At 45.0% G+C, this 13,500-nt stretch overlaps 3 protein-coding genes across 12 annotated transcripts in view; all 3 read left to right on the plus strand.

Annotated features, from left to right (window-relative positions):
* Positions 1-9,101, plus strand: part of GGT7 (gamma-glutamyltransferase 7) — a 45,133-nt gene extending 36,032 nt beyond the window's left edge. Inside the window, exons 14-17 of one of the 2 annotated variants that reach the window (XM_083508060.1) lie at positions 502-601; positions 2,221-4,230; positions 4,486-7,943; positions 7,981-9,101. In XM_083508060.1, the coding sequence (XP_083364186.1) occupies positions 502-601; positions 2,221-2,384 (264 nt within the window). In that variant the 3' untranslated portion in view covers positions 2,385-4,230; positions 4,486-7,943; positions 7,981-9,101. Of the gene's footprint in view, positions 1-501; positions 602-2,220; positions 4,231-4,485 lie in introns of both variants that reach the window. The other variant, XM_083508059.1, reaches the window with a different exon arrangement.
* LOC310709079 (tigger transposable element-derived protein 1-like) overlaps positions 1-13,500 on the plus strand; it is an 877,074-nt gene that overhangs the window by 801,905 nt on the left and 61,669 nt on the right. The gene's annotated exons all lie outside the window — the stretch shown is intronic.
* Positions 11,660-13,500, plus strand: part of NCOA6 (nuclear receptor coactivator 6) — a 38,884-nt gene continuing 37,043 nt past the window's right edge. For 2 of the 9 annotated variants that reach the window (XM_083507853.1, XM_083507856.1), the window contains exon 1: positions 12,158-12,673. The gene's annotated coding sequence lies outside the window, so the exon portion shown is untranslated. Of the gene's footprint in view, positions 11,937-12,110; positions 12,674-13,500 lie in introns of those variants that run through there. The other 7 variants (XM_083507846.1, XM_083507859.1, XM_083507855.1 and 4 more) reach the window with 7 other exon arrangements.

Below are 13,500 nucleotides of genomic sequence, written 5' to 3' on the forward strand. Positions count from 1 at the left end.
TAGCACTGGTCTTAAGGGCTTTGACTGCATAGAAGTACTTATCTTTTTTGGGGAGAGGGAATAAGTTCATAGTGGATGCATAAGTGGAGGGTGTGATCATGACTATAATGCCATCTCTTCAGCATAGCTGGACTCCCAAACATTGGAGGACAGGTTTGCAGAATGGTTGGCCCCTGTGAGAACAGGATGCTGGAGAAGATGGGTCATTGGTCTGATACAGCAGGCTCTTCTTATATTCTTGAATGATCATTTGGTGCAGACACCAATACTGTGATCCATACACCCTGTTTCTTCTAGTGTACAGATCACATAACTGATGCATACATAGGCAGAGGTCCAGAAGCATAAGCCACTATGCAGACATACCCACAAACAGGTGGAAGGCAGGTGTGTCAGCCATGCTTCTGCACCTTCACTTTGAGTATCTGAACAAGACTCAAGATTCCATCACAAACAATTCATCAGAAACCTTAGCATCTGCTTCGTCTGATCTTTTAACAGGTTTTAGTAAACGTTTTGACCTACAACAAGAACCTGAGTGAGAGTCTTTCGCTAGGCCGGCTTCATCCTCAACTTCAGTCTAATATCCTGGAAGTTGACAGTAAGTATGGATCACTGATCTTTGAAGTCTGGACTTCTATTATTTCACTTCTGTGATTTCAGACACAATGAAACAGGGTGAGGGTTTCCCCTCGAGACATCTAAGATTACTCTGTAATTTTTCCTGATCTTGACATGGTTTGTTGAACCTCACTGTATGGCTGCAATAAGATGGGAGAATCTTTTTGTATCTGACTACATTGCAGAAGCTGAAAAGGAAACGGTATGCCAGTGCTTTGGTGAAGTGGAAGCAATGTTTCTGCACTTTTGCTTATGTTACCTGCAACATTAGCCACCTTTCCTCTTCTGCAATGTGGGCAGAACGAACCTAGGAATCTGTCTTATGCAGAGTCAGGCCATTGGTCCATCTAACTTGGAACTCACTGGTAGCGGCTCTCCAGGATTTCAGGCAAAAGACTCTCCCAGCCCTACTTGGATATTCCAGGGATTGAGCCTCAGACCCTCTGCAAGCAAAGCAAATGCTTTGCCACTGAGCTATGGCCTTTCCGCTGGAAACAGGAAAGAGCTCTTCAGTCTGCTGCCATGTTTTCCTAAGCATTGATGCAAGAAATTTGGGGGAGATCCAAGCTCTCTTTCATGTTTGTAAAGCACTTTGATCTGCTCTCCAACAGCAGAAAGGCAGGTACAATCAACAGAGGAAAAAGGGAAGGTATTTTCCTCCCCATCATGGCACTTGGGTGCTAAATGGAGGTGGAAAAGAAAATGCGTTTCATTAGTCAGTGCTGTTGCAACTAGTAAATAGGGTTGTGACTGCCCCCTCCCCCTGCAAAAACTTGACAGGCCAGATCAGAATCATGGGCTGGTGTTTGACCACCCCTAACTGTATGGTCAAGGGAGTCAAATGCATATTTATTGTGCCATTTTCCTATTATTTAGCTTAGGTACCTGTAATGGGAATTAGGGGTTGCTTGTGCATAAGTTGCCGCCACTCTCGGCGAGGTTGCCTGAAAAAACCTTTCCCTGGCTGGACAGTCCTGATTCTGCGTCTGTCTCAGTCACTGGCAGAATCCGTCAGTGGGCGTTTCCTGAACTTCTTCCAACATAAAAGTTCCTTGACGGATAGTCTCCGCCTAGCCTCCCTGCGCGGAAGTCTTCTGCGCAGGGTGGGTGTGGGCAGTGGAGGACCAATGCTCTCCCCGCTGGTCTCTGGCGAAGAGTCCTGGAGCCATCCCTCCGAAGCCCGCCTCCGCCCGCCTTTCTCCCTGGTGTAACGCTGATTTCCTTCCCCGGTCACTGAGTCCCCTCCTTTCCTGCTGGGACCTTCTCTGGCATTGCTCGGGAGCCCTTCCTCCACTCCTGACTGCGATGGCAGTTCCCTGACAGTACCTAAGCAACTTTTTTCTTCCCTTATTAATACACCAAGCCCTACAACTCTTTTAAAGCACTTGTGCCTTGATCCTACAGGTAGGAAATGTGAACATGTTGACACAGATGTTCTACATACACAAGACTGCACATGATTCCTCTGCATAAGGGGGGAAAGGGTAGATCCAGGGATCTGCCTTCCTTGTGTACCAGTTGGCACATGGATCAGCACCTTGATGGGGACTGCTGCCAACCCTTTCAATAAAACTAATCTTTTCTAAAATTCTCCACCAGGTGAGTTTCCTGAAGAAGATATCAAGTACTTTACAAGCAGGGGTCAGCCGGTGAGCAAAATCGAGGTCCTTTCTCTCGTTCACGGAGCCAGAAGAACCAACAATTTCATAATTGGTGTGAAAGACCCAAGAAGTGAGGATGCAGCAGGAGCCACAATATTATAGCAACTCCCAGATGGGTTTGTTCATGAAATAAGGCTTTTTCCAAAACACATTGTGCATGTTCCCAAACAGTCCCTTTATCATTCCCCCTGAAGCGGAACAAGCAGTGTTTGTTATTGGTTTCTCCATTGCTGAATAGACACCTCTGCACTTCTATGCTAAAACCAATGCAGCAATGAAGGCTGACAAAGGCACAATACAGACCTTAGTTTTTTTGTTGTTTTGTTTTGTTCTTATGAACTTGAGTTAAAAGAATCTCAGGCATTATTATAATATGAGCACAGGGAATAGGTTTAATTTCAGCAGCACCCTGTCAATGGTTGATTCCAGCCATTTAATGCACAGAGAGATATTTCTAAACTAAGCACTGGGAACATTCAGGAAGCAAACCACTGGTTGTGTACAAATGTGCTGTTTTGAGAGCAGTGGTGGCAGGTTCCTTCCTCTGTAAATACACATACTTCTGTTTTGAGACAAGTTCTCTAAAAAGGCAAAGAAAGAATCGCAGTTTCACAGGTTTGAGTCTGAATGGGATGAATGAGAAAAATCTTAGCTGTGGCGGGTGCCTATTGGCTAATATATGTGACATCATTAGCTCCATCTCCTCCAATCTCTCGAACAGTTCTGCAGTTTAAAATAATGTTTTCTGTCCCTCTCTCCCCCTTGTAAGGCAAAGATAAACACAGAGAGATATAAGTGTGTGTGTGTGTGTGTGTGTGTGTGTGTGTGTGTGTGTGTACAGGCTGCTTTTTTAAAAAAGTGGATAGGCTGCCTGACTCATTTAAAAAAGGCTAAACAGTGGCTGATCCAGCATTTCACCTCCCAATATGTATATTTGTCATGGATGTTTCAGCTTCACTGTGTGCTAGGGCCACACATACTGGTTTGAGTGCTCTTGAAATGATACCTTTGTATTCACCTGAGAAGATGAGGCAAAGATATTTCTGTGTCCAGTGCATTTATTTCTGATACTGTACTAGTCAACTCTGAATGATTCCTTCTCAAGTAGATGAATACAGAATAAGAACAATGGGTTAGGTTAGCCCCAGGCATTCTCAAATGTTCCCTGTGAGTCAAATGCTTTGTACCAGCATACATGTTCTAATAGGATATTGGCTCCTCTGCACATATTAATGAAAGATTTTATAATTCTGATTTTGCCTCTCTGCCCCAGTGGTGTCCTCTTGGTGGCATCAGTGCTATGGTATCTTGCCAGTTATTTCAACAAGTTGCAGGTTCCCCCTGTTGTGTTTTGACACAATACATTTATGTAGTTCAACTTTGGATCTGGATTATAATGCTATGTACATCTATACTGGGGGAAAAGCTGAGCTTCACTTTTCTCGTGCTACTGTCCAAAGTAGCTCTACCAGCGAAATAACATTGCAAATTTTAATGCAGAAAGAACTCAGGCAGATTCAGTGTAATCGTCTACTGAATAATTTAACTGAAATCTTGGCTTTCCATAGTGCTGCAGTTCCATTTCAGCTTATTGTTGCATTTCTTGGGCAAAACCACGGCAATCCAATCATAAAGCAAGGCCCACACATAACCAAAATAAACAAAAAGGCCATCCTTTCTCACCTAAATGTTATATTAACTGTAATTTTCAAATCATTAGCTTTGAAAAACAATTGGCAAAACATGGGGGTGAGGAGACCCGCCCCCCCCAAGCAGAAGATTTAGGCTCATATGCATTCATATTCACTGTCTCTTCCTTGGCCCAGGGTACTCGTTTCTTTCTTAATCTACGCTGAAAATACAGATAATAAAACTAGATCAAGACATTGCATATTACTCTCCCCCCCACTGTTGTTCTCAAATGTAAACTAAAAACAAAAATACAGTGGTGCCTCGCAAGACGAAAATAATTCGTTCCGCGAGTCTTTTCGTCTTGCGATGTTTTTCATCTTGCGAAGCACTGTCCGTCGCAATTGCGCCTCTTCAAGCGGCTTTAAGAAAAAAGCGCAAGACGTTTTCATCTTGCGAAGCAAGCCCATAGGGAAATTCGTCTAGCGAAGCAACGCAAAACCGAAAAACCCTTTTGTCTAGCGAGTTTTTCGTCTTGCGAGGCATTCATCTTGCGGGGCACCACTGTATTAAGACAGTTCATATTAATGCATTTTGAGGCTTGGCTGTAAATACTAATGGGGCAGGAGAAATATTGTAAGTTCTAATCTTAATCGACTTGTAGCTGACTTCTTGCCAAGTTTATCTCACTTCCCTTCATAAATTCAAAGTGGAGTTTTTTTGTAAACAGATATGACCCACCTGCTCAGCTCTTGCAAAGTCTACCCTGTTCATCTGAATTGCCAACAACATTGCCTACAAAGTGCTAAAGAGATACAAAGAAAGTGTTTCACTGAAATGCGATAGAATCCAGGACAAAAACAAAGTTCTAGGCAATAAAAAGGTACACCATCAATAGAAATGTAGTTTATGCATAACACTGAAAGTCTCCTACCCAAGTGATTCCGTTGGTGTCAAGGAGGATGTACCCAAAGTTACTTTTACACATCCTCCAAATCAGTCTGTCTTAGGCTGATTTGTGACGCAGAAGAACAACTGCTGCTTATTAAAACTAGAGACAAATACACAAACAGACATGGGCAAGTGTTCCAGATTATTTCTAGACATGGGTGCTGACACACTCAGTTGATTATGTCAGAAATCATTCAAGAGGACCTCACATCGGGAGCACTTTGAGATATGTACAAATATTTCAGTTCTCTGTGTAGATGATAGTGGGTACATCAGAACAACTCTCTTGATGTGAAATAGACAGTGAACACATGGAGGCAGGGCGCATGCCACAGCAGCGCATTCTGCCCTCAGCTTCCACATGTTCAGTGGAAGGTATGCACAGGGAGCCCTACATGTTGGGAGCTGAATTTGTGTGGGTTCTGTCTGCCTGATGTGGGAGCCTGGACCCCTGAGTGTGCTGACAGAGCCAATGTGTGTACAGCTGCAGGCACAGCTTCAGCTAAAAAATGTGCACATTGGTGGAGTGAACGGAATAAATGATCCCACCCACAACCATGTATTCACTGATTGCATGAAGGCCTCTTCTGAATGTGAAAGCAAATTCACAGTTCTACACCATATAAATCACAGAAAAAAACTCTGCTTCTGGCTCCATTAATAAATAAAAATTATATCAGCATACAGAATCCTTCCACTAAGTTTTTGAACAACTTCCCTCCCTAACAAAATGTAATTTCACAGCACTTGACGTATTAAATGCACACCCACAAAAATATCTCCCCTATACTGATTTCACATTAAATTAAAGTGCATAACTTTTATTGCTTTCCCCCATCATATTATTGTACCTATGGCTACTGTACATATTCTGTATGTATATCTGCTAATAGCTGTGCTGGTGCTCCAGATCTTATATCCCATGAACTGGAATTGAATGAATACTGTCTTGTTCATGTGCACATTTACATGACAGAAAGCCAACTTAATACGAAGAATGGCCCCTCCTAATGTTGGAGGTATAAATGAACAAACTCACTGCAGAAGCCATCACTGCTCATGCTTTATGCTTGAATGTTAACTGTCCTTTGATGACCTCAATGTAGTTTACAATCATTCACTAGTTAAGGGCTCATTCGGTTGTTCTGTTATAAGTGGCTAAACGGCCTACGTGAGATTTTTGAATGTTTGTATGACAGCATCAACCAAGCTGCAAGCAGTGGTGTAGTGTGGGTTGCCAGCTTCCGGGGAAAGGCAAGTATTGTGCTCCCTCCTGAGAAAGAGGAAAAAAACCCAGAACACATAAATGCATACCCCACGTGAAGTTCAGGAGTTGTGGTGCTTCTCCGGCAAAAGCGCATGCAGCCTTTTCTAGCCATAGTGGAGAGGGGTGGCTGGAGGGTGTGGGGAGAGGAGGGGTTGGGGGGAAGCAGTGACCTGCCTCCACAAGAGGGTGCAAGAAGAGGAAATAATAAAATGAGGGGATTCCATCCATACCACCTTAAACACCATGCAGGCACTGCAATTCAGCAGCTTCAAGGCCTTGGGCGAGTGAGGAGCAGAAATTTTGCACCCCTAAGAATTCTGCGCATGGGGCAACAGCCCCTGTGGCACCCCCACGCTACGCCACTGGCTGCATGTACCAACATATGCTTACAGTCTGCCTTATGTATCAAAGTCCAGGGCCAGTCCATGAATGAGGCAAAGTGAGGCTGCAGGATTCACAGAGGCAGCAGATCCCAATGTCAGTCTCCCCCCTCCCCTTGTTCCTGATGTAGATCTTTCCTCACCCCTTCCTCCCTGGTGGGGAGGGCAGATCTGCCATTTTGGGGTCCTCTTCAGGTGCTAGGATAGAGTGATTCAGATGAAGCAGTGGGGCTGTACAAAGTGAGAGTCAGTATTGGACATAGATAATGGAGTCTTCACCCGGCTACTGTCCCTGAGTGTCGTTCACTTTTCTTCAGGGAAAGGGTAGGGCTCCATTTGGGAACAGCTGTCTGGTGACAAAACTGAGGGCCGAGCCTCCAATATCAGGAGAGCAAGGTTCAGTGCATCTTAGTGTATAGAGTACATAGAAACTGATTTTGTACAGATTTTTAGAGATCCCTGATACTGTATAGGGATCCTTCCTCCATATACACTTGCCTGTCCTAATGACAAGACATTTTGTTAAATCTCTTATTAAACTGGAATGAGCAACTGGAATATTTGTTCTTCCTCATGGGAACAGAAGTGGATTTTAGGGGGGCTAAGAAGAGAAAAATTAGAAACTTGTCCATGAATACAAAGCCATAGAAGATAGTCAGAAGTTTTACAATGGATCCCTTAGAGCTATTTCCACATATACGTGTTAACACTTATGTGGATTTCTGCAGCGAGGGAAGATAAGATGAACTGAAGGGATATATCCATATTTTTGCTCTGAGGAGGCAACATACTGCACACAGAGTGCACATGTACACACTGAGACACACACTTACACTCACACAGAGGTTTACCATAACACTACAAGGTTCAGAAAGTAGGATGAGCTGTGATTGCAAAGGAGCAATCATAGCCTTAGAATGCATTTCAATTGTTTCTTAGCAAGCATAGTTTGCATTCGGCACTAAATTTGGTACCAAATGTAAGCTGAGCTGTTTTCTGCTGGGGTTGGATCTACCTGACATCCTATGACATCAGGTTGGTATCTCTGCCCACCTGTCAAATGTGGCACAATCTGATCCAGCTTTCTGGCCAAGTATGGTTCCTCGTGTTAACTGTCCCCTTCCCAGCTGTGACAATCAGTTTCCTTCATTGAATTAGATTCGAAAGGAGCCTTCTCTTGTAGCTGTGGCACCTCCAAATGCTGTCATCACCCCTGCACCCAAATTAGGTTTGAAGACAGCCTTCTTTTCCTACAAGAGAAAGGTGATGGTGCGGGGGGGGGGGAGAAAGCTGTGGGTGCTGAGGAAGGCCTCACTTGGTACATGTACGCCTGTGGGTTGGTGACCCCAAGTCAAGATGAGCTCACAGAGCTGCAACCCTATACAAGCTAGGGGTGTGCAGATGATTTAGATGAATCCTATATCTTGAAGTGAAGTGGAATACTTTGGACAGATTCAGGGCTTGTCTTAAGCTGACTCTTTCCAAACTGAGATTTGGAGCCAAACTGAATCAGGCCACCTCCAAAGTGCTTTGGATCTAACTGGACAGTTTTCTTAAGTATCAGATTGGGGTTCTTCTGAATTTTTGGTCAATGCTTGTTCCTTATATACATTTACCTGGCAGTAAGGGGCACTGAATTTAATGAGGGCTTACTTCTGAGTAAGAATGCATAGGACTGCACTGTAAATTGGAGAGGTTAGAACAAGGGTGCAAAACAAGTGACCCTCCAGATGTTCTGCTCCACCTTCCATTAGTCTCAACTAAGTTGGCCAATGGACAGGAATGATGGAAGTTTTAAGTTCAGTAACATCTAGAAGACCACAGCTTTCCCAAGTGAAGAGAGAGCATTTAATGATCTGCTCAGTGCCTGCTTAAGGGTGAAACAAGGATTCAAAACTGAATTCATTATGGTGTGTATGCTATAGCACTGGGATATGGCAGTTATTTAAGTTAATCAGTGGGGGGAAGGATGTGATATCATATATAAGATATAAAATAGTGAATGTTATCCTTTCAGACACTGGTCCTCAGTTGTGTGCAGTCACTCTACTGTAGCTCTGTTCCAGCAATAGGGATCCCTTTCTAGATCACCTACTGCAGGAGGGCACTAAAGAACTGGCCTCTCCTTTTCTAATCTGTGACTGACTGCATATTGTTTTAGTGTCTTATCTTCTAAGCAAATTGTAGTGTGAAGTGTTAGATTGATCAACATATGGATTGTAAAGAGCAAAATACTCAGTGGACTTCCCCACCTATCTTCTAGGCACTGATCAAAATGTCTGAAGCACCACCTAAACTTACTTTGCTGCTGGGAACCAAAATGCTTAAAGTTTAATTTTACCAGAAAGTAAATTGCAAGAAGAGGGATTTTTAAAAAAACACAATGTAAACTTTGAAAAACAGAGTTCATGAATACAAATTGTAAAGTTGACATGTTTACTGTATAGCATCATTTTTATTTCAAAACAAGTAACACAAAATGCATTGTTATCACAACTGTGACTTTGGTTGTACAGACAAGAAATATGTTCATGCATTTTCCCACCAATAACAAAAAGGCAGAAATAAAAACACTTTTCTTTTTGTATTATACGCTCAAAGGTATTGCATCCTCTTTAGCTTTTCTCTTACTACAGGTACAGTTTTGAAACCCATTGCTCACATGATTAAGCTACTATAATTCATTGGCGTTACGTGTGTGTGATAATTTTAAAGACTAAATATGTTCTAAGGGTTCCCTCAACCATTTGGACTTCATTTGGGGAGGATGTGTGGGGCATGTGGGGAAAGGAGAGGAAGAGTAAGATCCATTGCAGAAGCGGGAAGCCTTGCACTTGTGGATCTAGGAAATTGGTGTTCAGCCGGTGGGTCAGGACCCACTAGTGGGTCATGGCCTGATCCAAAGTGGGTCACAACAGGAGCACTACCACCATGCAAATATATGGTAAAATATTAAGAGATGGGTCCCCAAATGCATGTTTGGGTTGAAAGTGCATTCTGAGTCTGAAAAGATTGAAAACAGCTGATCTCTGTAGTGAGATACAACAGAATATGTTCCAAATATCTTATTTCTACACTGGAGGTGCTGAACATGAGGACCGATCTTGAACTGCACCATTCAAGATACTGCAGTTCTGATCCTGTCATCAAGTTTTGCAGCTTTGCCACTCCAGTCCCAGTCATTTGGCACATAAGAACAGGAGCAAGGCTAAAACTAGTAAATCACTTGGGTTGCAGTCACCACTTTAGCATGTGAGGTAATGAGGCCTGCTTATCACCACCAAGAGCAGAGTCAATATCAAGACTGATTCCCTTTTTTATTTCAGAGTTTTCCAAAATCACCACCCACCCAAGGATATTATGTAGCGCAGAAACAAGCAGGTTGAGGCCTATGCATGTCAAGGTCTGAACCATTGTTTAAATATTTATTTTGTATATTCATAGCCTGTTTTTTGATCTGAAAAATCTACTAGGTTCAGACGAGATTGGGCGTGTTCAGGGTAGTATGGCCGTAGACTAGGTGGCTCACAGTTGATTTAAAATCCACAACTTGGCTGGAACTGGAAATGGCTTCAGTCCCCCTGGTAGATTATCTACACTGGGAACTAGATACTGGGAGTGGTTCCCTTTTGGCTCTGACCCTCTATTACAGTAGCCCATATTACATATTATAGTAACCCAATAATTACATTTTATCCTCACAACAACCCTTTGAGGTAGGTTAGGCTGAAAGACTGAACTGAAGTCACCTAGCGCGTTTCATGCCTGAGCAGAGACCAGGTCCTAGTCCAACACTTTAACCACTACACCACACTGGCTCGTGACTGGATCAGCCAAGGTTGGTCTAGTCCAGGATACTGGTTCCAATAGCGGCCAGTTGGAAGGAAGCAAATGACGGCTTATACAGGAAATGTTGTATAGAGGCTCATGTTTCCTCATGCTGTGATTATGAGAATGGAAAAGGCTGCTGAGATGGGGATTTTATGGAAGGATCAGAAAATAGGAGCCTGTCTCGCCTTGTGCATGTTTATGCATGTTTGCTGGTGTGATTTCTGCAGAGTTCAACCGGGGCTTACTCCCAAGTACTGATTGCACACATTCTCCCCATTTGCACCCACTTCCTCTACTTTTTCTGTTGCCTCCCCTATTTCAAGCAACTATATAAACAGCAAACGCCTTATGACAGGGCAAAATTGTTGTTACGCTATAATGCTTGATGCCCATAAACAACGCATGGAGCCCATGATGCAGACCCTTTAAGTGTCCCTATTTTCCAGGGACGGTCCCAGATTTACAGAAGCCATCCTGGTTTCTGAATTGATCCTGGAACATCCTGCTTTTCCTTAGAATGTCCCTATTTTCATTGGAGAAATGCTGGAAAGTATGGAGTCATGCGAGCCCCGGAGTCAAGGAGATAAGTAATCATACCTTTATAAAACATCTGAAGGCAGCCATGTATAGGGAAGTTTTTTAAAGCTAAATGTTTTATTATGTTTTCTATATATATTGGAAGCCAACCATAGTAGTAGTAGTAGTAGTAGTAGTAGTAGTAATAATAATAATAATAATAGGACGTCTCTATTTTCATGGGAGAAATATTGGAGGGTATGCATGATGGTGCTGCATACACAACAGCAACATGTAAGAATGTATTGGACTACTGCCAGACAGAGAAAGCGGTTTAGTAGCCTGTGACAAAATTTCCCTCTAGGATTAATGTGGGTTAGATTGGATGAACCAAGGGTGGAGGATCCTGAAAGACAACAGCTCCGAGGGGACTGAGCCATGGATCCCCTGAAGAGAATCAGGACTGTAGCATAACTGAGGCAAGCGGAGATGGATAAAGCTCTCCTCAGCATCTTTCTTTTTTGAGGAACCTCGTTTGTTACACGGAGGCTTCCTAGCTCTCCGAGGCGGCAAGCAAGGAAGTTGGCTTTAAGAGCGCGCGAGAGGAGAAACAAGTCCATTTCTGTGCTGTTTTTCCGAGCCGCTGAGATTTGTAAAGTTAACCGAGCCGCTCGAGAGAAGATACTACGGCCGCGCGCGCCAACCCAGGAGAAAGCGGGGGAGGGGGGAGAGAGGGAAAAAAAATAGAACAGCGCGCTCCCGCCGCCGCCGCCCAAACCGGAGGCGCGTCCCCGGTCCAAGGCGACGCGCGCGCAGCCGGGCCGTCACGTGGCCTCCCTGAGGAGCAGAGGAGGAGGCGGAGCCGCGGCCGGGCTCGAGGGTCGGTGTCCTGGAGGTTCGGGCTCGCGCTGACCTCTCCCCACCCTCAGCCTCCGCCCCCCACCACCCCGCCCGCTTCTCCTTTCCCGCCAGGGCAACCGGCGGCGGCGGAAGGAGCGTGGCGGCGTCGTTGCCCGAAGCCGCTGCTTTCTTTCGGGGGCCGGGAGCGGGCGCGTTAAGCGGGAGCAGCAGCGCCACCAGGTGAACGCGCGCGACCGGATTCCGTGTGGTGTGTGCGTGCGAGGCGGGGCCGAGCGGGTGGGTTCCCGGCGTGGGGGGGGGCGGGAGGGCCGAGCGGAGGAGCAGTTGCCCGGCAGCCCCAAGCAGGCGCGAGGGGAGCAGGGCCCGGCTGTGGGAGGGGCTCTGGTGACAGCCGTTGAGAGGGACGGGCCTGGTCAGGGTCGCCCGGGACGAAAGGGGGGGGCGGGGCGGGGGCCTCCCAAGGGCCGTGCGTGGCGACCGGGGAGGCCTGGCACTACCGAGGGCGAGTGACGGACGGTGCCAGGTCTTTGGGAGCAGGGGGAGGATGTGCTTCAGGAAAAGCAGCGTATTGGCTGAGCCCGGACTTGGGAGGAGGAAAGTGTGTGTGTTGGGGGGGGGGGTCCTCCTACTCGGGCCTGGTCTCTCAACCCCCCCCCCACCCCGCCTTACTAGATGCCCTTTAACTACGAGAGAATGGCCCAGGTTTAGACACAAGGTGGGGGGACCTCCAGGACAAAACACAATGGCCGCCCCTTTGCCTCGCAGCGCCCAATCACTTAGGCAGTCCTGTTTTTTTTGGTACAAAACTCTTTGGTTTCCCTTGGTCATTGGTAGTGCACACGTGGAGTTGGCAGCAGGGGTTCGCCCCTGAGTCCAGAAGGACTGGGCCTCCAAACTACATTTCCAGCAATTGTTTTGTTTTTAAATCGCTTGTCAAATGTGCCAGGCTCTTTGAGGTGGGATTCATCTCTGGTATGTGTAGTCGGGCTTTATGCTTCTCTTAAAGCCCTGAGTAGCCCAGGCTGAATAATTTATCTGTAGCCTGACTTTTTCACTAAATTATTCACACACGTCTATTTCAGAATTATCAGATAGACAAAGAGTCGTGCTGCTGGTTTATAACTTGGATTGATCGGGATAATGGAAAAAGTTGATACGGATGGGCTTATTGTGTGTAGGTGGGCTGCCCATTGGGGTTAACAAATCTCATTAGAACCACAATACTTTTTTGACATGATATGTAGACAAAAATTACTAATCTCAGATGGTCCTTCTGGTGTCACATAAGCTCTGCTGATATGATAGCTGGATATGAAATAACCTGTGATGTATCCATGGAAGTTTTAGTATCCTGTTTGATTATGGCTCTTACCTGATGTTCCAAGTAAGAGGTCCTTATCCCAAGAAACCTTTTGAAATCTTAAAAACTGGAGAGTATACTCTTAAGTATGGGAATTGGTAGCACTTAACAACTTGGTCTTAGAGGCTGTTCACACAGCAAAGTTATCCTAGAATAACCCCGGGAAAGAACATTGTCTGAGGGTGACCCTGTGGCCTAAGTTAAGGGACCCAGAACCCTAAGAACATCAGCACTTTTGTTTTTAAAGCTTATTGGTTCCTTCTTTATAGAATATTTTGAATGGCACATTTTTCTCCTTTGGGTTCATATATCTGTTTGAAAACAAATGATCAAAAACTATCAGCGATGCATATTGTAAGCATTTGTTTTGGTCATAGGGCACTCACATTACCATTTAAAATGCAATAAAATTCAGTCATATCA

This window comes from Podarcis liolepis, assembly GCF_965112155.1.
Source record: "Podarcis liolepis genome assembly, chromosome: 6".
NCBI lineage: Eukaryota > Metazoa > Chordata > Lepidosauria > Squamata > Lacertidae > Podarcis > Podarcis liolepis.